Here is a 23,090-nt window from a genome sequence, read left to right on the forward strand (position 1 = left end):
AGCGCTCATCCACGAGAATAAACATTTGACTCCGAATCCGTGGTGCGTACGTAACATCGCATCAGATTGATCCCAAATTGCAACGCACTTATGTTTCGTAAGGAAAACTTCCGGCAAAATATACGACCTCCTAAAGAAAGTTTCGGATAGGTTCAGGTTTTTCAATAAAAGCAAAGCCGTCAGCAGCGCTAGCATTGTTTTTCCTCTTTCAGTAGTGTAGAGGTCTCATTGAAATTTGCATGAAACACTGATAGTTATAAGCAGTTCCACTGGATAGGTACGACGAACGGATTTAGTCAAAATATTAGGTAACTGAAAAGTTGAGTAGTTCGTTCCGTCCAGAAAAATCTTTTTTTCTCTGCAGGAAAGACATTTCTAAGTATGTCGTTTAAAGCCTGCACATGGGCGTATTAAAAATGCATTTGTGATGATACCCGAACAGTGTGGCATTTGGGTGGTTCTTTTTTGGACAGTTAGAATGCGGCCTGCAAGCTTCACATGTCTCTAAAGCTGGTATAGCTTCGTTTGTATTTATTTTTGAAGGGGAAATGTAGCTAGTTCTTTTTCCTTAAGTATTGCCGAAGTAGGCAAGATCGACAGGCTGGATCAAGGAAAAAACGCTCATCGCACTATGGTTACAGATGGGGACTGAAGACGTCCTAAAGTTCTTGGGACCCACGTCAAGAGGAAAAAAGGATTCACAAGTAGCAAATCGAAAAGAAAGTGGGGTTACGCCAAATGTGAGCGCAAGCTTTGGCGAAGTCTGTACGTGACCTGAATGGTCCTCCTAGAAATGCGATGTTTTTTCTGAAGTAAGCAGACACCAGTGCAAACGAAACACGTTTTGCCGCGTAAAAAAGCATTGTAACAAATAATCGAACCTTCTTAAACATCATCTATTAGGAAATATTTTTCGCTTCTTCGACGAGAACTGAAAACATGTCCTTATAGTAGATTGAGCTCCTGGAGCAATCTAATGGACAGCGCAGTCGATAGCTTGCTGAAGGTGTGCACAAAATGTGGGCTTTGAAGTTTGGCTCGATCTTAAAAATAACTACAAGCATAGTTAAAACGGAGTGCTGTTGGCTTTCTTTTATGCTTTAGGAACTATCATGAGGTGAAAGGCATACAAATGTATAAACGACGTTATAGAGAAGCATATTATTGGCAAAGGTGAGTAACCTTTCACCTAAGAAATGTCAAACTCGCACTGCAACATTGTAAACATGTATATAAGAATCAAACAGTACTAAAGGATCATATGAGGCGACGGTCAAAGACAGCGACGAGCTGTAATGTCCTGCAACAAGCAGCGATGCGACAAAGGAGGAGCAGTTGTTGCTTAGGGTCCGGGGTCTCCTGATCGTTCTCGGCAGGAGCTTCATCGGCGTCTTAAAGGACCTATGGGCCCCCAGGGGTGAAGGTCAGAGGCATCCACGAGCTGAAGTGCCTTACGGTGGGCAGCGGCGCGGAAACGAAGGCGTAACCGGTGCTCAGGTGAGCGGATTTTCTCGCGTCCATTGGTGTGCGCCGCTCAGGCATCAGGTGCTCGAAGAGCGTGGTGTCTACGTGTAAGTAGATTTCAGACATCACATCGCATTAGAAAGTCAGCGTTTTCTGGTTGGACCACCGTGTCCTTAAAGGGCCACTGTCCAGGTAAGGACAGTTTAAGCAAAGGAGCCCAGTGTTTCGATCAGGTACCGGAGATAGTCTGTGCAAATGCTACAGTGACACGCGCGCCGCAAAGCAACGAAAATACAAATAAAAGCTCTCTCGTGCTCTCCTTCGGGAAGCCACCTCCCCCTTTTCCTGCGCTGGCCCGTCGAGCCACAGTAATGACGTACTGCACGCGAACGACGTCCATTGGTCCGTTTCGCTGTCTGAGGGTTGGTTGGTTGGGAACTTTGGGATATTCACGGGAGGGGGGGGGGACCGGACACGGGTTATGCCGGCCTAATGTCGCGGCGGCACTCTTGGTGTCCGGGGGATGGGGAAGTGGGACGTGGGAAGGGGGGGGGGGGAGATCGCCTTAGCCCGCACCAAGAAAACAGCCCGGTGAACGTCGGCAGGTCGGTAGTCCGGCGTGCAGCCTCCGGTAAAGCAGCGCTTATGGGGGTTCCAGGCGAAGCCTGGTACTGCGCCTCTGCGAGGCACAGGAAGGATTGCTGGTGACAGCAGGACGCCACGGCGATTGGGGCAACCGCCGCAGCAGGAGGGGACCGCGACAGACTGCTGCCAAGGCAGCAGCGTGGCGGGTGGCGCTGAGGAGGCCGTCCGTAAACAGCGCGCCGAGGCCCGCGAGCAGGGAGCCCACGGGAAGCTGTCCCGGAGTATCCGGGTGGCAGCAGGAGGGGGCGCCAGGATTCACGGACGCACGTGGTCCATGGCAGCGAGGTGGAGCCGCCTCGGCGCACACCACTGGTGCTGCGAGGACGGCGGGTGGCTTGCGCGTAGCAAGCGTGCTGGCTTGGCAAGAAGCACGAGCGCAGAGAGGACTGCGGCATCACAAATATGTCAGCAGGGAGTCACTGCGACGACGAGGTCGGGCGGCAACCGGGGAGGCCGCCGGGAACTGCTGCGGCAGCAGCAGCGCGCCAGGTAGGTCGCCAGGATCCACAGCAACACGTGGTCCGTGGCGAGGGGGGAGGCACGGTTCTCGTGCCACCAGGGTGTGTCCCAGGTCCGAGGCGCTGCAAGAAGCCGCGGGCGGTTCTGCAGGTGCTGTCTGAGGGTGAAGGATGGTTGTCTACCGCTCGCTGCACGCTTTTTCCTCGCCACGGCCCGATTGAATCCAGAGGCGCGCGCTTCCTCGCCCGTTTTTTTTTTCGCGCACGCGGAGTGCCACGCCCCACCTCCCGCCAAACATGGAGGAGGAAGGGGAATTTGTCTTGCGGAGACTAGATGACTTCGGGCAGGAGAGGGAAAAACCTCTGCGAGGGAACGGAAGGAGAGAAGCATGACAGAATCGGGTGATTGCGGTGGTGTAACTGCGTTATCAGTTACTCTTTTCAAAAACATTTTGCGGCCTTGCGTTCTCGGGGCGAATTCTCAGTCACCGAGGAAGAAAATATTTTTGACCGGAGGGTAGACATTGGGCCTTTAAGCGTCCCCATACTTGCACTCAGACGGAAGAAGTATGCACTCGAGAAGAAAATTGAGGACAAAGGGAAGCTTCGAGAGCGAAAGCGAAAAGCGAACTGGAACGCGAGAATCTGAAAAGCAACGGAAAGAAACCTAAGCAGAAGTGAGAAGTATAGAGATAGAAGCCGGTATAGAAATCAGAAGGATAGAGTTGAGTAAGCATGATTCGATACCCAAATGGCACTCACAGGTGCCGAGGTGCGAAAAGCAGAAATAGAATAAGCAATTTGTGCACGCCAGGTTGCAGCCGAAGAGTCAGAAATTACCGGCTCAGTTGGGTGAATGATGAGGAAACCTTTACGAATCCCATGCTGCGGGAAGGCTTTCATCCGCTAACACAAACCGAAGATTATTGAAGTTCTCAGGCTACCGAAGGAACCGGACCACGTTCCACGCTGGTCCGTCGAAGTAGAGAAGCTGTCCATAGAGTACAACCTGCTACATCGCAGACGCCTTCAGGTACTCTTACCCATGATCATCAAAGGACCGTGTACCCTTTGCTAAGATTTAATAAAGATGGATTAGATACATATGACGTGCTCTAGCCGATGTGGATTAAGATACTTCAGCTCCTGGCACCCTGAGTTGTAGAGAGCGCACAGGCTGGCGTAGATCTGCAGAGATAGATGTACAACTCTAATGCGAAAGAAAGACCCCCATAGGTGTTTGCGGGCAGCGTATCACGTGACGCAGCAGCCGCGTCATCCGAGGCTGCCGCGAGCACTGAGCCGGCTGAGGAGGCTTTGGCCGGATGCAGTGAGGTGCTCGGCGTTTGGGAAACAGCACCAGTCAAAACAACTAAAAATATAAAAACAGCACCGAAGCCTTTCGGTTAGAAGTTCCTGCGTGCTCTCAGACTCTTCATGGCGTCAGAAGTTCGCTAAGTGCACCGAAAAGCGCGCAGCAGCAAGGGTTCGAACTAAAACTCACTATATAGACTAGTTGATCCTAAAGCCTAAATATGGGCCTTTGGTCAGATTGACCCTGACGCGTTAAATGAAGCCAATGCGGGCGAACCAGCCACGCCAGTAGTGATCGCAAATGGTGAGCAAAGCGCCACCGATGACTTAAGCAGGGCACACATGTGCGAAAACATGACCGGCGCGGCGCCGATCGCCGCTTGCGAACTTCCGTCACGGTGCAAGAAACAATGCACGGAACACTGCGTGTTTCCTGCGATCAGATTCCCTCAAGCTCTGCCCACAGCTGGTGTGACCGTGTAGCAGCGCCTGAGCACTGCTTAGCTTGCTGAACCTCACGTTGGTACAAGAAATAAGAAAATAACAATATTATAAAATGGATTGCCGCTATAATCTTGCAACAACAGAATGCCTGTACAAGTACCGGTTCTCAACGACGTCATCAGCGGACGTGCCCCAGCGACAAATTGCGCAGCTTCATACCTGCCGTAGTTTTCGCTAGGCCTAGCCGGTTGCGCATTTAATAGGCAGCGGACGGCGCAACGCTCTAATAAAGGTTCGAATATTTCGTCAACGCTATACTGGGAAGCCTATGTAATAAAATGAAGATAAACTTGGTTTGCGCTACGCCTTTAGCAACAGAGGTAGCAGACGTAAGGTGATCGCAACGGGCAAAAGCAGCTGTGTGGAAAAGCTCGCTTATCGCAGTTAACATTACTACCACTCGTAACAGCATTTCAATATTGGACAACAACCATAATCATTTACTCGTTATTCAAACTCCTGTGTCTAATGAATTCTTATTTACACGAAGTAACATTATTGAAGCATTTTTGCGACGCCGGAGGCCAGCTTAAACTGCCTTCGTAAGCAGCGCCGGCAAGCCGCGCCTGAAGGGTGGTCAGTAGCACCTCACGGTATGGAATAGCCTTTTTACATCAGCTGTTGTCGGCTACCGGTGCGCGTAGCGGACGTGGATGGACTCGGTAGGACGCAAGCGAAAAGCTGCGACCGGTCGCTGTGACACCGTTCGCGACTGCGCGCCGCCTCTAATCTCACTCGCTTGTCGTACATGTTGACTCGCCTTCAACGCAAGCCGCTCACGATCAGACCTCTGTGATGAAGCGGGACGCGTGTACAGTAACGAATGCGATCTCTATTAGGGCAGCAGTCCCGGTTTTGATAGGAACAACTTCGACTGAGCCGCGAGCGATTACCGCGGAAATAGCCACCGATATGATCGGGAACTCTAAACGCTCCGTGTAACAATGACCATGAGCGTACCATGACAGCTGAACATGAGCGTACGGTACGCAGAACACGTGCATACTCAAACGAGACCATCGGTGCGCCGCACCTGCGTAGCTCCAGAGGTTGGCCGGACGAAACGAAAACGGCAACGAAATTTCAGCCGCGTTGCACTGGCTGAAATGAGTGGTCTCGCTCGCCTGTGTGGGAAGTCTGTGTACTTGTGCCCAGACAGGGACTGACGAACGAAGTGCTCCAGCAGAACTGCATGGGTAAGACTTTCGCAAACGCTGAGGTGTGCATTGCTGCCAGAGTTTGCACTTGCCGCGAGGCTGGTACAAACCATGAAGAGACTGATCACGAAGACTGTGCATGTGGTGTGGCAAGACCTGTGAATTGCCGAGGAAGTGATGCATGTCAGGATGTAACCGTACACGAGGGCAGTGCATGTTGTCTCCATAGTAGCTTCCCAGGTAGCACAAAATGTGGGTCCCCAGTAGGTCCGATGTACGCAAGTGGGACTGGGGCAACCATCATAAAACCTGCATCGGTCCCCGATGGGGCAAACGTGGACAAGCCCCATTTGGGCTTGTTTGCCTCTGTTTCTACTGCATTGGTCCCATAGCTGCGTTACTCGGGCTATTGCAGAGCACATTCGTGCATCCGGACCATGAGGGTCCCTTGTAGGATATTTAAGGACAATCCATCCTAAATTTGGGCTCATTATGGGAAAGTCCTCATAGATCCGAAATGAGGCCGCCCCCATTAAATCTCTTTGGGACCTACGTCGGCCGTAGTGGGGCAAGAAAACGGACATGCCCACATGCTGCCCCAATCGGCTTCTTGTAGGCTACTTGACGGCAGGTGGAATATGAATAAGAGCTCAATTTGGGCAAGCCCTAGTGAAGCCCAAATGAGGCAGCCTTAGCTAAACCGCTTTAGGTTCCACATCGGCGTAATGGGGCTAGAAGGCGGGCATGTCCGCCTGGTAACAAAATTGGTTCCTTGTGGGGAAATTAAAGGCACGCGTGCCACAGGAAGTGGGCTTTAAGTTAGAAAACAACACCCAGCCCGAATGGGGCTGCCCACACAAAACCGCTCTAGGTCCCACATCGGTCGTAATGGGACTAGAAGGCGTGCGTGCAATTGTACAGTCATTCTTTCCATCCTTTATTTGTATTAGACGTTGGCCTAAATTACTGTTATAGATAATTTGTATAACAGTTGTTGCCATTTTTAGTTGGTTAGAAATATTGCATGGCTTCAATTCTCGCGCTCACGAAAATTGCGCTAAAAATGCTAAAACATACTTGTTGCTAACTGTTGCTCCTTATGTGGTTACCGTGGACAGCCTTCAACTCAGTAAAAAAAACGCTGTCAGTAGGTGGTGAAGGGCGGCTGAACCTGGAGCTATGGGGCTAGTACGGATTGGTCAGCGCCGCACGCGCCAGGGGCTAGCCTGCCACCTAATTTTTATATGGTCATGGCCGTCATTGCTGCCCCCCCCCCCCACACCGCTTCGGTGGTAGACGACGGCTGTTTTCGACGCGTGTCAGCCTCCCCCTCTTCTTTATCTTTCTTCTTTAATCTCTTCTGTCCGCACGAGACAGCGGAGGTGGCTCAGCTACTGAGCCCAGTAGCAGGCCTGCGCATTTTCTTTTCATTCCTCCTACAGGCGCAACTAACCAACAATACTACTGTACAAAACACACATCTCCATATCTCCATAGCCTGCTAATTGGCCTGGTGAGTGAACTGCCAACTAACATCCACATAAGTGCATATGCTGACGACATCTGCATCTGGGCCTCTGGTTCGACGCGCCCACAACTACGTGCGAGACTGCAACGAGCTGTGTCATCAACATCGATGTACTTGCGGCGTCAAGGTTTATTTTTAGCAGCAGAAAAGTGTGCAGTTATCGCGTTTACGGGAAAATGTGTCAGCCGCTACCCGATTACCCTTCATGGAGTCGTAATACCATACGTCTCCGGGCACAGATTCTTGGGAGTAATTATTGACTACTGACTATCTTGGTCGAAACATATTGCTATGGTGAAGAAAAGGCTAATTAATTTTTGCCATGTACTTCGTTACATAGCTGGCATCAAATGGGGTCCAACTGAGTGCTCCTTAATACGGCTTTACGAGGCTCTGTTTGTTGGCTACATCCGGTATAGTCTCCCAGTACTCTCTAGTATGAGCATTTCCTGCTTGCGGACTTTAGAGAGCGTGCAAGCGCAGGCACTGAAAATATGCCTTGTACTACCCAGATGCACCTCTAACAAAGGCACAATTGAAGAGGCACACGCTCGCCCAATGTCCATATACTTGTCACACGAACCACTTCGTGTATATTTACGAGCACTTACAAGACACCGTTTTCACCCACTCAGCAAAATTCTGGATGAGAGGCCGGACTGCAGTTTTACAAGTGCACTCCGCTGCCATCAATCGCAAGTACCGACAGGATATGCCCTCCCATATCGTCCCACCCAACCACCATGGACGATGGATAAACCTTTGGTGCACCTTCGTGTTCCCGGAATACTAAAGAAATCAATGGTACCAATTAGTGGACTCAAACAACTTACTCTGGCACACATCTGGTCAGAATATCCCAATTATATTCACATATACACCGATGGATCTGTGTCAGCACAGGCATCCGCTGCAGCTGTGGTCATACCAGCTCAGAAAACGACTCTGCATTTCCTTTTGGGACATACCTCTACATCAACCGCTGCCGAACTTGTAGCCATTCAGAATCTATTCGCTACGTATGTGGGGAACCACCTCAAAAATGGTGTATATTCACGGACTCGCAGACTGCATAACAAATTTTGGAAAACTTCTTGCGCCACACTGTCTATCAGTCCCTGGCACTAAACATTATGGAGCTCATTACATCTGCCCAGCTGCAAGGCCACATGATAATGTTTCAATGGATCCCTGCCCACTGCGGCCTCCATGGGAATGAGCAGGCCGATGTTGAAGCGAAAAGCGCACGCGTCAATGGCTTCCAAACAGCTGTGCCTTTTTCAAGAGCGGATACGACGTGTCTTCTGAAGAGTTGTATGAATATTGCTACAGAAGCTTACTGGGCTCAACCAAACGCCCGACACATCAGTCTAAGAAGGCTCGATCGAACATTTAAATTTAATGTTCCGCGTGATATTCCGCGTCATCAGGCATGCTTGATACACAGACTTTGTTTAAACGTGGCGTTCACGCGCAAGTACTTACATTTAATTGGACAGATGGACTCACCGGAATGTTCAACTTGTGGCATCCCAGAGACTGTGGACCATGTATTATTGGTGTGCCCAGAGTATGCGAACGAAAGAAGTGTGCTAGCTGCTTCCTTGAAGCGTTTAGACAAGAGGCCTCTGTCGGACGAACTGCTGCTGGGCGCTTGGCAGTACAAGGGGAAGGGCGTCCAGGCAGTGCGTGCTCTTTGCCGTTATTTGAGCGCCAGCGGACTTGATTCGCACTTGTAAAGCAAGCTGCTGTGTCTGTATATATATTTCATATGCCTTCTCCCACATCGTCACCCATAATGACCTTCTTTCTTCTCTCCTTCCCCTTCCCCAGTGCAGAGTAGCAGGCCAGATTTGAATTATTCGGGCTAACCTCTCTGCCTTTTCCTTTCAATAAATCCATCTATCTGTATCCATAGCCTGAACAAGATGTATGTGAAGTCATTTAGGCTAGATTAATCTTATGAATTGTTGTAAAATTTCATATGGCTGTTTATAAAGGACAGACATGTATAAAATAATTAATTATGTGCGTAAATATTGATTAGGAGAGCTTGGAGTAGGGCTTCCCACCAGATACCTTCGTCGAACGCTTTGAAAATATTGTGGGCAAGCCCAAGTGCGGCTCGCGCTATAGAGCCCTCATCGGTCCTATGTCATTATATGAGGGGGTAACCGAAATAAAAAATAAATTTTCATCCAGAGCGGCTGCCCAAATCTGTCCAAAAATGGACCATCGTGGGGAGTTGGTGGGATGTGCCCTTTTGGCAATGTGGGAAAAATGTGGGCAGCACCACAAGGGCTGCCTGCATCGGTGCCTAGTTGTGCCCATCGGGGCTATGTCGGTCCCTTTTGCAGCACCCACATTGAGCCCACCGTGGCTGTCCTGCGTTGCCTACATTGGACCCACTACATCGGACCTTCTTCACTTCATAGCCCTCTTTGGGTTACCTTGGTTATGTAAAGCCGCGGTATTTAATAAATTTTCAGTTCGGCTGGGCAAAAATTGCAGGAATTCTTTTATGGTGGGACGTATACGGCCGCGGTGGTCGGTTTTCAAATGTTTCGGCGCACCCGCCGTAGAAAGAGGCGCAAGTGGAACCATTGAGAGGAAGCCACCCTCGTGGGCAAGGACGCCAAGTTGTCGCTTATGGGATCCCAGCGGCAGGCCTCAAGGACGCAAAGTCGTCTCCTGAGGGATCCCTTTGGCAGCAGCGAAATTATTTCAGTATCCACAGGGACGGTAAGTACCCGGTCCTCCTCATACCGTAATCCCTAATCCCTGAGGCCGCATGTGCAGGCCGAAGCTTCCAGAAAATTTGAGGTCTCACTTGCGGGCTAAGGAAGAGAAGCATAGTTCGCGAGAGCTGCGGTGTTCGTGCTCCCTTGCCATTGTGGAAGGTTCATTCGCGGTTATTCGAGAACGTGCCGTGCTTCGCCCGCCGGTTGTGAACGAAGCTCTGGGCCCTGGCATAAGCAAAGTAGTGATTGGAGAGCTACGAGCTCAAGTCTCAGGTATCGTGCCAGCTAGCGGAGCTGCTCTAAGATTTCAGTCAACACATCTTCTAGTAAATTCGCCTCAATCACATTTTAAATAATTTGCATTACATTGTGTTATTTTTATTAACCTATTTCGTCTGTTGCTTCAAGTGCGTCGTCATCCTTCGTTTCTATGTGTGTCAACTGCACATTGGACGCCAAATCGACGAGCACCTCAGAGAGATGCACAAAAAGCTAAGAAAGAACACAGCGAAAATATTTTACTGACGACATTCAGAAGGGTTTCTGATATGCTGCGTGTGAGAAAAATACCAAACAGCATTATTTATTCATTGGCATTGTTGGCAGCTTGCTTTTTCGCAAGTTATTTCATTCTATGAACTCCTCAGTCCGTCTCCATTTTCTTTAATATCTGCGACAGCACTTACCTCGGAGCGGTTGCACACCGGTTCCTTCTTTGAGATGAATATACACGATAGGCTGTGGGCTATCATTATTCACAGCAGCACTCTTTTCTCATCGACTAAGGGGATTTTTCCTTTCATTGATTACAGATTCTTTATTGAAATTTACTATCAACAAGCACTTTAGCGCAAATCACTGCAACGCATTGACCCTAATAACGGTACTTGTGCCGAGTTTCAGGCAAAGATGTGTCAATAAAAAGGCCTCGCTTAATGCACCAATGCACAGTGGAAGCACATTTTGTATTTCTATTCCTTCTTGAAATTTGTGAAATATTGAACTCAATTCTAAACGCTGAAGAAAAATAACAGTGCATGTTGTGGTACCTTCTACTGCTGCTGCATCTCTCTGGGTTTGCTTTCGAGCATGGGCTGTCGTACCCACATTAGGTTTGGTCATATTTTTGAAATAAAATGACAAACAATTGCGTAATTCGCTTGTTTTATTCACAACAGGCTGAGACACTGTTAAAAAACGTAACGTTCATCACTCTGTATTTACATAATTGGCGTTTTGGCGATACACACAACTTTGTTCTCCATGCGTCTCACATAGTAGACAAGAAGCACTGCACGATCCAGGCGAGTTCATCCGCCATCTTGATGTCGACAACTTCTGGTGGGTCTTCCAAAAAAAAAAAAAGTTCCCCGTGCCTTCTGATCGCTGTTCCACTGACGAAAAAAACAAGCCTCTCTCAAAGTCGAGCTGGGGGCTCTTTACAATCTAGGTGATTTTTTAAGCGCTCAAACCAATGTTCTCTACAAGACTCGTGTTCAGGGGTACGGCCAGTGTTTCAGTAAACTGGCAAACCATTTTGGTTTTAATGCAGAAGACAAGATATGGTCAGGCATTTTTCGTGGCCAGAAACATCAGCTGTTAGCCTTTGAGGAAGAACAGACGGTTGTGTTAAATTGGAATGGCAGAATATTTGGGCGAGCACGCACTTTCCTGTCGGTGCTGGGCCATCACATCACACAGTTCTCCTCCATGTAGCCGAGGCATACCCATTAGGCTTGCTTTTGTGTGGCGTGAGGGGTTGCACATAATGTCCACATCACCAAGTCTGATGCGATGTAAGCGGGCTGCGTTCATCAAATGTTATCTCGGTTAACTGGCGAACTCGAAGCGTCGCACCTGAGGTCTCCGTAAGCTGCCCGATGAGGTGCATCTGTCGCCCGCCAGGCTGTCGCCTGAATGGCTCGAGTTGCTGCCATACTGCTCGGCGTACTTGTCCTGTGGCAGGACCGAGTGGCTAACACGGCCATCTGCAAATAACGGCAGATTAGCCAGTTAGAAAGAGTGGGGATAGAGGGACGGGGCACTTAAGATGCGCCTGTAGACAACGGATGCCGCGCAAGAATAATGGCTGCCGTCTGCGTCTCCTTTCGCGGATAGTTGGTCAAGTACATGGACTCTGCTGCTGACATTATTACCCATTATGTTATTTTTTTCTTTTAATATCTCACGTATATACTCTTTAGCAGAAGGTAATGCGTTGAAGGCAATCCGACGTAGATGTAGTGTCCGGCTAACCAAGGTGTACTAACGCGCGGGCGTGCAAAGTGGCGTACTGCAAGCGTCGAAGGCGGTATTCTGATCTCACCTTAGAATCTGAAAGGAGAAGCCGGAGTTGGAAGCTCGTTCCAAATCGAATGTGTCTTGGGGTCGAGTGGCATCAGACAACCATACGACCACTGAGAGTTTGGACAACGCCAACGCACAATTTTCAGGTGAAGGAAACCTTTAGCGTTATCGCTTTGAGGTATTCTTTTTGTTTTTGTTCAGTAAAAGCTGCAACCGCGTCTCCTACACAACGGATGCCAGCGCGCTTTGAAAAGTGTGAGTTATATTAAGGCATTGTTTTCCAGAAATTCAAAATTCCAAATGGCACGCTGTTAACCAAATGGTTCCTCAATAATAAGCTTCGTGTATGTAGAAACAGTTATCCGTGTCCTTATTTTGCGCTTATTTGTTCAAACTTTTCTCGATATGCAGTTGGACAGCTGTACTGTGTATATGCGGTGGTGGATAGCTGCAGATCCGCTGTATAGTTCGGGGTGCCGCCATTCCATTCGGTTTTCTCATTTTGTGCTTACGCGATGCCGCCAGCGGAATAGAATGCACGGCTTTCGTAAAAAAAAAAAAACCCTTAGAGATTTTTTGTTGTACCTTCTTGCTTATATAGAAGCGTCATTCCTTGTTCTGATTAGGATCGCGAAGAGCGATGGTAAAGAATAATGCACGCCAGAACTGCAGCCATCCGGGCTCTCGTGAGTCCTGAACTAATGTTCACGTGAAAATATTAACATCGATAGAATGAAGCTGATAGCAGCTTCGAATAATTATTTCCAGCTACCTAATCCCTAGCTGCACATGTGAACCTAAAACAAACGGCAGTGGAGACATTCATTACGGCTTTTTTGGCAACAGTTCTTGCGTATTTTTTATTGTTCCCGGCAAGACTACGCGTTGCGTCTCCCCTCTGCCCTTATCGCTGTCGCCCAGTACATTACATTTCATCAGCAACATTGCAGGAATATCATTCGGTGCAATAACTAGTAGGAGGTCGAAAGAAGTAGCTTCCTGTCACGCTCAGATGTTTGTAGATAGCCTTTCTCAAAAGGGCAAGCCCAATAATCATGCATAATCTATAGCCAGTGTGACTTAAGTAACCTTGACAGGGAGTATTCCTCCGACGTATCCCTAGGGGTACGATGGTGATTATTTACTGGCAGCGAGAACAGAAGCAAGTGGGGAAAGACGTGGTAGAAGGGAAATAGATAAGCACGGGAAAAGAAAGGCGCTTGGAGCAGGGATAAACGGACGCTGAACTCACCGGAGGCACAGACGGATGCCCTCACGTTGGACAGGGTCGCCCGAGGAGTTATGGAGCAGCTGGTCTGGAAATGCGCCCGACATGCATAGCAATTAGAGACCGCGAGCCCGCTGGTCCCAACTAGAGCGGTCTAGCGAGGCGTTGCCTCTGTGACCTTTTTCCCCCACCTCACTTTCCCTAACCCTGGTATCCTTCCTTTAGTCTCTCTGAATACGCAGCGACGTTTTGTCGCGTTGGAATGACGAAAGCAGCTTTCTCAATGCGAGAAAGCAATGAGGGTAAGAGGGAAGTCGCTGGCCGACAACACAGACATTTGCTTAATTAACCATCGTGCTTGCCTCTGCTCGTGTGGATACAACTACAAGAGAAATGCTGTTTCGCCACGCCGCACGGAACGTTATCTGGCATTTGGGACTAAGTACCCCCTGCGTCCCCGTCTCCTCTGGGAGTTCTAACAAATCAGGCCCCACACCATGTATGCAGGAAAGACTGTTTCGCAAGCAGTATTGTATTTTATTTTTTTCGGCGCTATTTTTCAGGAGGGCTAGGAGTGTAGACCTGGCACAATGTGAAAGGAGTGTAATTGACGCGCGCTGCTTCTTGCTCTTGCTGATAAAATAAAGTGAGATAGAGAAAATTGCGGTTGCCGTTTGCGACAATGGATGCGGCGATGAAGAAAACAAAGCAGCAACAATACTACATATTGTGAATTGAACAATAATGGGACCCGCATCTTAAAAATAAAAGTAGTCGTTTAACTAATGGCAAATATTTCCTGTGTACTGAAGGCTGGACATACATATAATTAGGCATATTTAAAGAAAAATATTACTTAAGAGTCTAGTGGCACCCTCTATTTAGACCCTTGAATAGGTAATCACTTTGAGGCTTTAAAGTATCTACTTTAAATTATCTATAGGGGCAAGAGCGCGAAATTAATTTTTTCACCTGACCACTTCATCAAGCGGTTTCATTCTACTCAAAATGCCTGCCTTTTCAGTCGAGGTGCTTGCTTGTGCGCCAAAGTATTGATTCTACCTCATACTTGTGACATAAGAAACAAAATATTAAAAGGAATGCTTAAGCTCCACTTTCAGTGGTGTGGCGTATGCAATAGCTCATGCTACCAATTCACATATAAACCCCCGCTATATCCAAGCCGCATGAGCGTGTCTGCATGGCCTAGAGGTAATGTGAATGCAAGGACGCTGGCATGCTGATTCTGATATCACCTTCCCGTGTGGAAGGAGAGGCCCAAGCCGCTAGCTTTTGCCAAACGTAATGTTAGGCAACCTTACGTTTACTCAGTGCTCAGCCATGTCAGCTTTCTGCTAACGCCTGCCAGTGCCGTGCACGTGATATTTCGCTCACAAGGCCAGTGCCGGCGGATGGCCGTCTACGGTGGCCTCCGAATCCGGATTTTAGATTAGCGGGTAATTTACCGCTCTCGCTTCAAGATTTCAAAACGCAGCTAAATTATCAGATTAGGCGTTGAAGAGAGTAGAATTGATTACAATTAATCTTGCACAGCAGTAACAATTAGCTCAATTAAAGAGCCCACCAGACAGACCGGGCAGTCGTTCCTGAAAATATTTTAAAGTATGTTTTATGGGATTTTTTATAACATTTGCCTTTTACTTACTTCTCTAGCTTCCTCTCTGTAAAAGGCGCATTGCCGATTTTGATTTACTCAGTCTCACTAACGTTCCATAAATAATTCTGGTAAGCCAGCGATGGCGTTCTTATGTCATACAATGTTTCAGAAACATCTGTAGTGCTGGAAGACATTTTGCCCATATAAACATACATACCATTAGCATTTTGAAAGCACAGTTTTCAGGCCACACAATTGTACTGAAAGCGTTGATCGGCTCACCACAGTCAAAGAGAGCTGCGTGGGTGGTGAAATTGTCGTTAATTCATCCGAGGTCGATTTACGGATCACCGGCTGTGGAGGCTCTGAGTATGCTCTTTCCGCTTCAGCGTATGCGTTGCACCTCTGCTGGTCTCTTATTTGTCCTGCAGTGGTAAATTAACCAAAAACGGAAATAAAGTTTCACATACACCAACACCAATCGCTGGTGTTAACAAGGCGCGGCGACGCTGGTGTCAGCACTCTCGGCCAAAGGGGGGTGAAAAGAAGGCTTTGCGCCCAGTTACTATGTCTAGCCAGTGCTAGAATAGGACTCGTCCTGGCAGTGTTAAGTTTAGAACATGTACATTTTAATTGCGCCGCTCGCGCCACGGGCACACTTTGACAGGCGCCATTCTGAACGCCGTTCGAGGGCCGCTACAAGGCTCCTCCTCGCCAAGCGAGAGCCGCGCGAGCTTTGGCAAGCGTGCGTATAGTTTACGCTGCAAAATATTCTGGGCCAAGCTAAGTTTGGCGACCGTGTGCCGCTGCCGATAGGATGGTCAGTATTCTGGCAGCCTGCCAAGCTTGAACTTCGATGATCGCTGTGGAAGTACCTGGCAGTGTATAAGCAGTAGACGCCAGAAGACGGATGCCCAAGCAGAAGTAAATAGGATGCCCGTAAAGACAAGGAAATCGTCTTCGTTGGGGGATAGACTGAAGAGCGTATGATGGTGTCCAAAGAATGGGCTGCGTCAGGTTCATGGCACGTGGTAGCTTGTAGTGATATGTCAGTCGTGACATGTGCACTCTGGTTGCTGGTGGGACTATTGGCGCACGGAACGACACATCATCTTGATGCTTGATGGAGTCGATGTGATTTTGAAGTTGCTGTACGGCACTGATCGTCTGAGGTGGAACCCGACGATGGAGAAAAACACTTATGCTGCGTGTTCAGGGCTTGTGAGCTCTCTTGAAGCGGCTGGTGCTTTGATCAGAGTATTGTGAAGAAATGGTAAAGAATGCCACGTCATTTTGACGTCAATCTAGTTATAAAATGCTCCGACAGTATTAGTTGTTAAGCAGGACATACCCTCGAGTGACTTATTATTCGTTCAGTTGTGTTCTTTTCTTTATGACACAAGGTTCTCTCATAGCCGAACACGCTACCAAGTAGGTTGCATTTCCTCGTAAATATTGCTGATCAAACGATAAAAACGTTTCCGCCGAGAACAGTTCTCTTGCAGCAAGATAAACAAACCACACAAATCAGCAGGCGGCTAAAACTATTTACAGACAAAGGTCTTGCTCACAGACGCCAGAGCCCTTTGTGTTCGAATAGAACGTCGTATGATACAGTGTGCGACTCGCTTCCTTCCCCTTGTCATGAAGTTTCAGTAGTGAGTTTTCAAGGCAGCGTTGCATAGGCTAAATATATTCAAGGTGAGTATTAGGAAGCAAAATTAGTGCATGTGGCAACACATCGGGCTACGCTATAGAAGCTCTCGATTTCTTTGAACACCCAGCGGATAGCGAGATTCTCGTTTGTATGCTTGGCGTGACGACACACATTTATAACGGCGATTTGATATGCGTTTTCTTCGAGATGCCGCAGCATATTTTTTCACATATTTCTTCGACACACTTTTTCACCGTTTAATGACCGGGCGCCTCTGTTGGAGCTCTGATAAGTGATGAAAATATTACGGTAACGTTTGCTCGCAAGAATTTCGAGGAGTCGCGTTCCCGATTCCGAACAAGTTTTCTGGTGTTTGGAACACGACTGTTTAAATGAGGTTTATTAATCTTATCATCTGTGTCAAGGTGTTTACAGTGGAACCGCATCAAAGAAACACTCAGGTTTCCTGAGAAATCAGGAAAGTGCTTAGAAAGCATTAGCATCTAGCATTCTTGTCCGTGCTAAGCCTACTTTTCACCCCTATGCTGTGGCGTCTGCTTACGTAGTCTTCAGTTGTAATAGGGTGTTAGTATAAAGCCATGAAATTCATTCAGCAGCGAAATATTTTCCACCATTCGTCAAGAACGATGTCAACAGTAAAGCATTTAGGTGGTTAGGTAGTTAAAAAATTTGGTATTTATAACATGTTACTGTAATAAAATATGGAATGCTTTTTTCATCTGTTAAATGCGCTCCTTAAAACAAATCAGTTCATTACTAACTGTCGTTTTTAGAAGCTAAAAGAGCTGGCTCCTGGGCTGGTGAAGCATAATACGACGAGCGTGAGAGCGTATCCTGGAGGGTTGCTTGCTTCTGGCTGAACTCTGACAGGATCACCGCGTCTTCCAGGTACAACTTCTTTGGATGAGGGCCACCTGACACCGGAGAATGTAAAGAATGGCATTACAAATGTGCACTCTGATTTCCAGACAACGCAAATTTCGCGGCAAATGTGTCGCCTTTTGAGCTGCAAGCATTGCACCCAGAGTGTGTACTAAAGGGCGTGGAAATAGTCCATATTGTTTTCTTATAACGGCCACAGAAAATCACAATAAGGTATCACACTAGACATCAAAAAGGAATCTTGACTTCGAGCCATTCAAAAACGGTGAATAGAGTGGTCATTTCTTTGACAAATTCCACATCAGCGATAACGATATTTCCCTAGTAAATTTCTGAGCAGCAATAACTGCACTGCTAATGGAGCGTACTTGCATGGATATCGTTTTACAGCTACATTCTAATGCAAATATGCTGTATGGTGACGTGTGTAATGACCCATGTTTAATGCCTGCGTGAGATTGCGTAATGCTCAGAGCGTGAGCTGTTCCTAGGAGAAGCGTTTATCTTACAAAACGCACTTCCTTCGGCATTAAAAAGCCTTAGATGCTCGCACCAAGCATAGCGCAGGGTAATAAGCAAAAAAAAACGCAGGTAATTATAAGCTCTCCCTTTAAGGGTATGACGCGATAGCGGAGGCTAGCAGCCCGCATATAATGTTCCGCTTTATCCAAGCCGCATGAACGTGCCTGCGTGGCCTAGTGGTAAAGTGATTGCAAGGGTCCTGGCAAGCTGAATCTGATGCCACTCTCCAAATGAAGGAGAGACTGAAGTTGGCAGGGCTATATAAAACATAATGTGAGTCAATGTTACCTTTCATTTATACCTTATTTTTCCTTTATTTCCCTTTTCACCCGTCTCCAGCAGGGCTTTTTACCGCAGGCCGAGCTCTTCCCGTTTCTTTCATTAAATACGTCTCTTTCTCCTCCCCCCCCCCCCCCCCCCCGTTTCTCTATCTCTCACACAACCTTACGACCAATAAGTGCTCGGCCGTGTTAGCTCTAACCTTCCGCCTGCCAACGCCATTCTCACGATTTTTCGCTCACAACGCCAGTGCCGGCGGAGGTGCCAGATTTCTAGCGAACGGACCCTTAACGTTATCTCGTTAAAATTCTTTGAATCCCAAAATTTTCAGTCAGCGCCGGAAAGATATCAGACTAACAACAAAGAGAAGTAAACCGAGTTAGATGAGCGTCAGATTGCATTCAACCTGAGCAGAACCGCTGAGCTCACCGCCCCTCACTCATAACAGAAGCGGGCTGCGTTGATGTGCAAGCCACTCATGGCCAGATCTCAACGAGACGACTTCGCGCCAGTCCTAAAGTACATGTCGAGGACAAACGGTGGCTATTTACGATGCACGTAGCCGAGTTGCCCAAGCTTGTACAAAGCTATAAAACCATAATGGGAATTAAACAGAATTATTTGAACATAAATTTGGAATTAAATAGATTCATTTGAACATAAATTATTTTGTTTAATGAGCGCGTTCTAAGAACAGCCACCGAGAGCCCGGCCTGCAGAAACTTTCCGCCTTTTAGATAGACCAACCTTGAAGTTTAAAATACTTTTGTATTTAATCATTTTTCGTAGCATAGAAGTGATTTGTGTATTTGACGTAGACGTGCTAAAACGGACATAGAGCAGTTGTATTGACTAATTTTATTAACGACTTTCAGCCAATTAACTTCGCAAGTGGTCGCACATGCTATCAGTTGGCCCTGTAGGCTGTCAGCGAACGTAATGTTTTAATAGCCGCGAACAAAGATGCCATTAAGGTGATTGTCAAAACCGTACCTACAACACATCAAAATATATTTTAGCTCACCATTGGCAGCAGGGCTGTTGCAACGTGAACTGTTTCTCCTCAGCCAGATGTACACGGTTATGACGGCTATAAGGGCCACTGCGACGGACACCACCAAAGGCGCAATGAAGGACATGTTTTTGTGTAGAGGGAGAGCTGCATGGTCTTGAATCGCCGTGGGAGTCATCATGGCCACTGCGATAAAGGTTTTGCATGCAAACCATTTGCTTACATATGGGTGGTCGATGCACTGGGAATAGTCAGACGGAGCGTGCAGTACGAGATACTCCATGCATACAGAACGCTCATTCTTTTGCAACAGTTCGAAAATGTAGCCTTGAAAGTTTTCACGAGAAGCAAAACTGGGCTTGTGAACAAGTGCAAATTAAGGGCCTGGTAAACGGAGTGCAGATTAGCAGAGTTGAGTGGATATTCAATATTTTTGAAATAACGAACAAAATATTTCTTTTCATTCAGAAGATTAGTTAATATTGCTCTTTAATAACTATTCCGAACAAAAAGAATGTGTTTCAAAATTTTCAAATTGTTCTCGAATGGTTGCAGTTAGGTACAAGTAAAGCTCACCGGAGCTGTTTTGATGATTACTTCAAAAATATGACCCACTCATACGGATCATATTATCTCGAAGGCAGGGATTTATGGGAATCGGCCACAGGGGCAGAGACACACAGTCAAGACAGGGGTTCACGGGAAACGGTAACACAAAGACACAGGCTCAAGAGTCCATCGTCCTAGCTAGCCGAAGCGCGCAAGAGTCTACAACTTCTTCGTCTTTCAAGCGGTACCTCAAACCATCAGGTGGCATTATTCCCCCCCTCGAAAAAAAAGAAAACGCGAGCTCACAGAAAAAACTGATCCGGATGGCAATGCGGCTTTCAGCGGGTGAAATACGGCTTCATGCGAAGCACATGCACTAAGTCGGACGAGCACTGACGACTAGGACTCGGTACAATTCCGTCTAGAATAACCACGTATGTAACTTCTGAGAGGCGACGCAACACTCGGTAGGGTCCAAAGTAACGACTGAGAATTGTTTCTGACAGGCCTGGGCGCCGGACAGGTGTCCACACCCAGACTTTGTCAGCAGGCTGGAACACGGCATAGCGATGTCGGTCGTTATATCGGCGTGCGTCTGTTGCTTGCTGTTTTGTGATGTGATTACGGGCGAGTTGGCGAGCTTCCTTAGCGTAGTTGGTGAATTCTTCTGCGTAAGCGGTAAGCATCTGGTCGTCAGCCGCACATGGCAGCCAAGCGTCGAGCATGGTCTGTACATCGCGTCCGTATAATAGGCGAAACGGAGTGAATCGAGCTGTTTCTTGGACGGCCGTGCTATATGCAAATGTGACATAAGGCAATATCTCGTCCCATGTTTTATGCCGCACATCCACGTACATGGCGAGCATGTCCGCTATTGTTTTGTTTAATCGCTCAGTAAGGCCATTAGACTGAGGATGGTACGCAGTAGTCTTTCGCTGATGTGTCTGGCTTAGTTGGGAACCTTCTTCAAGAAGACGCGCTGTAAATGCCTTGCCACGATCAGTGATGACGTATGAAGGGGCGCCATGGCGGAGGAAAACCTGCTTCATGAAACATTGTGCCACTTCGGAGGAGGTTGCACGTGGCACCGCCATAGTTTCCGCGTAACGTGTCAGAAAATCTGTAGCCACGATAATCCACCTATTGCCAGCTGACGATAGAGGAAAAGAGCCGCGAAATTCCATACCAATTTGGTCGAATGGTACTAGCGGTGGGGAAATAGGCTGCAGGAAACCCGCTGACTTCAATGGCGGTGTCTTTCGTAGCTGGCACTCGTGGCAAAATCTAACATATCGATGAACGGTGGCGGCAAGTTTGGGCCAGTAGTAGGTCTGGCGCACTCTGGTAAGAGTGCGTGCAAAGCCCAAGTGTCCAGCGGTGGGTTCATTGTTGCAAGCATGAAGGATTTCATCGCAGAGATCTGCAGGGATGACTAGAAGATAGGCTCGGTCACTGTTGCCGGCGCTTTTCTTGTAGAGGATTCCGTCGCGCGTACAGAAGGGTGACACGTTCTTCTTAGCAAACAGTCGAGATACTGTAGAATCAAAACCCTCCAGATTATCGATGGCAGTTTTGAGGTCTGGATCAGGCCGTTGCCGGGCCTTTAAATTAGAGGAACTGATAACTCCAAGCACCTCCACCAAAACTGTCACGAAGGCAGGGATTTATGGGAATCGGCAACAGGGGCAGAGACACACACTCAAGACAGGGGTTCACGGCAAACGGTAACACAAAGACACAGGCTCAAGAGTCCACCGTCCTAGCTAGCCGAAGCGCGCGAGAGTTTACAACTTCGTCTTTCAAGCGCTACCTCAAACCATCAGGTGGCAATATCATTATGCCGGGATCTCTATTGCGCGATGTAGATATTTATGCGGCTTAGATATGTAAGCTTCGAGCATGCTCAAACATTGCCTCGCAGATTGGACAAAGAGGCAATTTGGCAGGTTCAACAAACCATGCCTTGATGCTGATAGCGAAGGTCATTCCTTGCACATATTGCACTTACCCATTTCGCTTACTGAGATGTACACAGACTGTTTCGGTGTTGTCACCGGTATCGGAAAGTGATTGGTTTCCTCTAATACTTAGTACTACTTCGTAGTACTAATATTAGCAGGTTTTCGCGAGTTTATCGTCCCGTGAACTCGTCGAGTGGGAGTTTGAGTCAACACAAAGGACAATACCGAATGGGCTACCTGCGGCCGAGAGAACTGGCATGTTGAATTCGAAGTCGGCTTGAGTGGCACCGGCCTCGCTGTGGGCTACCACCTGCAGCTGGTACTGGCGTCCGGGCACCAAGTCGGCGAGCACGTAATGCCGCTGGCGTAGGTTCAGGGCGTCAGCCAGTGGAAGCCAGGTTGGGTGGAACTTGAGACGGTACTGGACTGAGAAGCGAGTCACGGGGCAGCCGCCGGTAGACCACTCGTCGAAGTGCAATGCGGCGCTAGTAGCGTTGGTAGTGATGAACTTCTTCAAAGGCGGCGAAATGGGCGCTGAACAATTAGGAATAAGAGCAGTGAAAAGAAATTAGCGCTAGTAATTTAAATGCACGTGCTAGCTTTCAAAAAAAGTAGCGATGCCGAAAGAAACGTGGTAGTTCAATTTAGAAGTCTATTTATCATCATTTTGAACATGATTGATACTAAGAAATTAAACCCAAACTCTGATCACTTGAATGAGAAGCAACCTCATAACCAAGAAGTAATGTGGCATCTCTAAAAAAAAACCTTCTATAGGCGTCAATAATACATTTCCGTGAAACAGGAAGATGGCTACAAATTAGCTAGCTTGTGACATGAAAAAAATAAATGATTCAATTTCAAAAACACGATCGCCGCTGCAAGAAAAGCATTACACACAAAACCAACGTTAGCCAGTTTACATTGTAGACTTTGTTTTAAAAGTCACATTCAGCCAACGGGAGATGTCAAGCTCTGAAAAAACATTACGCGCTGTCAAGATGGACTTGATGTAAAATCCAACTTACTGTGCTGAAAATAAAATTAGTTGGTAAACTGCAAGACTGGACGCTCTTTCTTTCGTGTCGTGAGCTTTGTAGCATACATCTCAGCCACTATTGAATTATTTTTATCTCACATTGTACTTATCGCACATTTTAATTATTTATTTACAAATATACTGCACGACATCTTAGGCCCTAGGAGATGGGCAATTAAAGAACGTATTGAAAAATATTTTGAC

At 47.6% G+C, this 23,090-nt stretch overlaps 1 protein-coding gene across 1 annotated transcript in view; it reads right to left on the reverse strand.

The window, feature by feature from the left end:
- Positions 1-11,641: 11,641 nt before the first annotated feature.
- LOC146191919 (cell adhesion molecule Dscam1-like) overlaps positions 11,642-23,090 on the reverse strand; it is a 111,520-nt gene continuing 100,071 nt past the window's right edge. Inside the window, exons 22-27 of the mRNA XM_084600401.1 lie at positions 22,085-22,381; positions 19,350-19,523; positions 17,404-17,556; positions 15,247-15,389; positions 13,371-13,434; positions 11,642-11,799 (exon numbers count right to left, since the gene is read on the reverse strand). Of these exons, the coding sequence (XP_084456527.1) occupies positions 11,642-11,799; positions 13,371-13,434; positions 15,247-15,389; positions 17,404-17,556; positions 19,350-19,523; positions 22,085-22,381 (989 nt within the window). The remainder of the gene's footprint in view (positions 11,800-13,370; positions 13,435-15,246; positions 15,390-17,403; positions 17,557-19,349; positions 19,524-22,084; positions 22,382-23,090) is intronic.

Source organism: Amblyomma maculatum, chromosome 4 (genome assembly GCF_055883805.1).
Source record: "Amblyomma maculatum isolate TAMU_Amacu chromosome 4, ASM5588380v1, whole genome shotgun sequence".
Lineage (NCBI taxonomy): Eukaryota > Metazoa > Arthropoda > Arachnida > Ixodida > Ixodidae > Amblyomma > Amblyomma maculatum.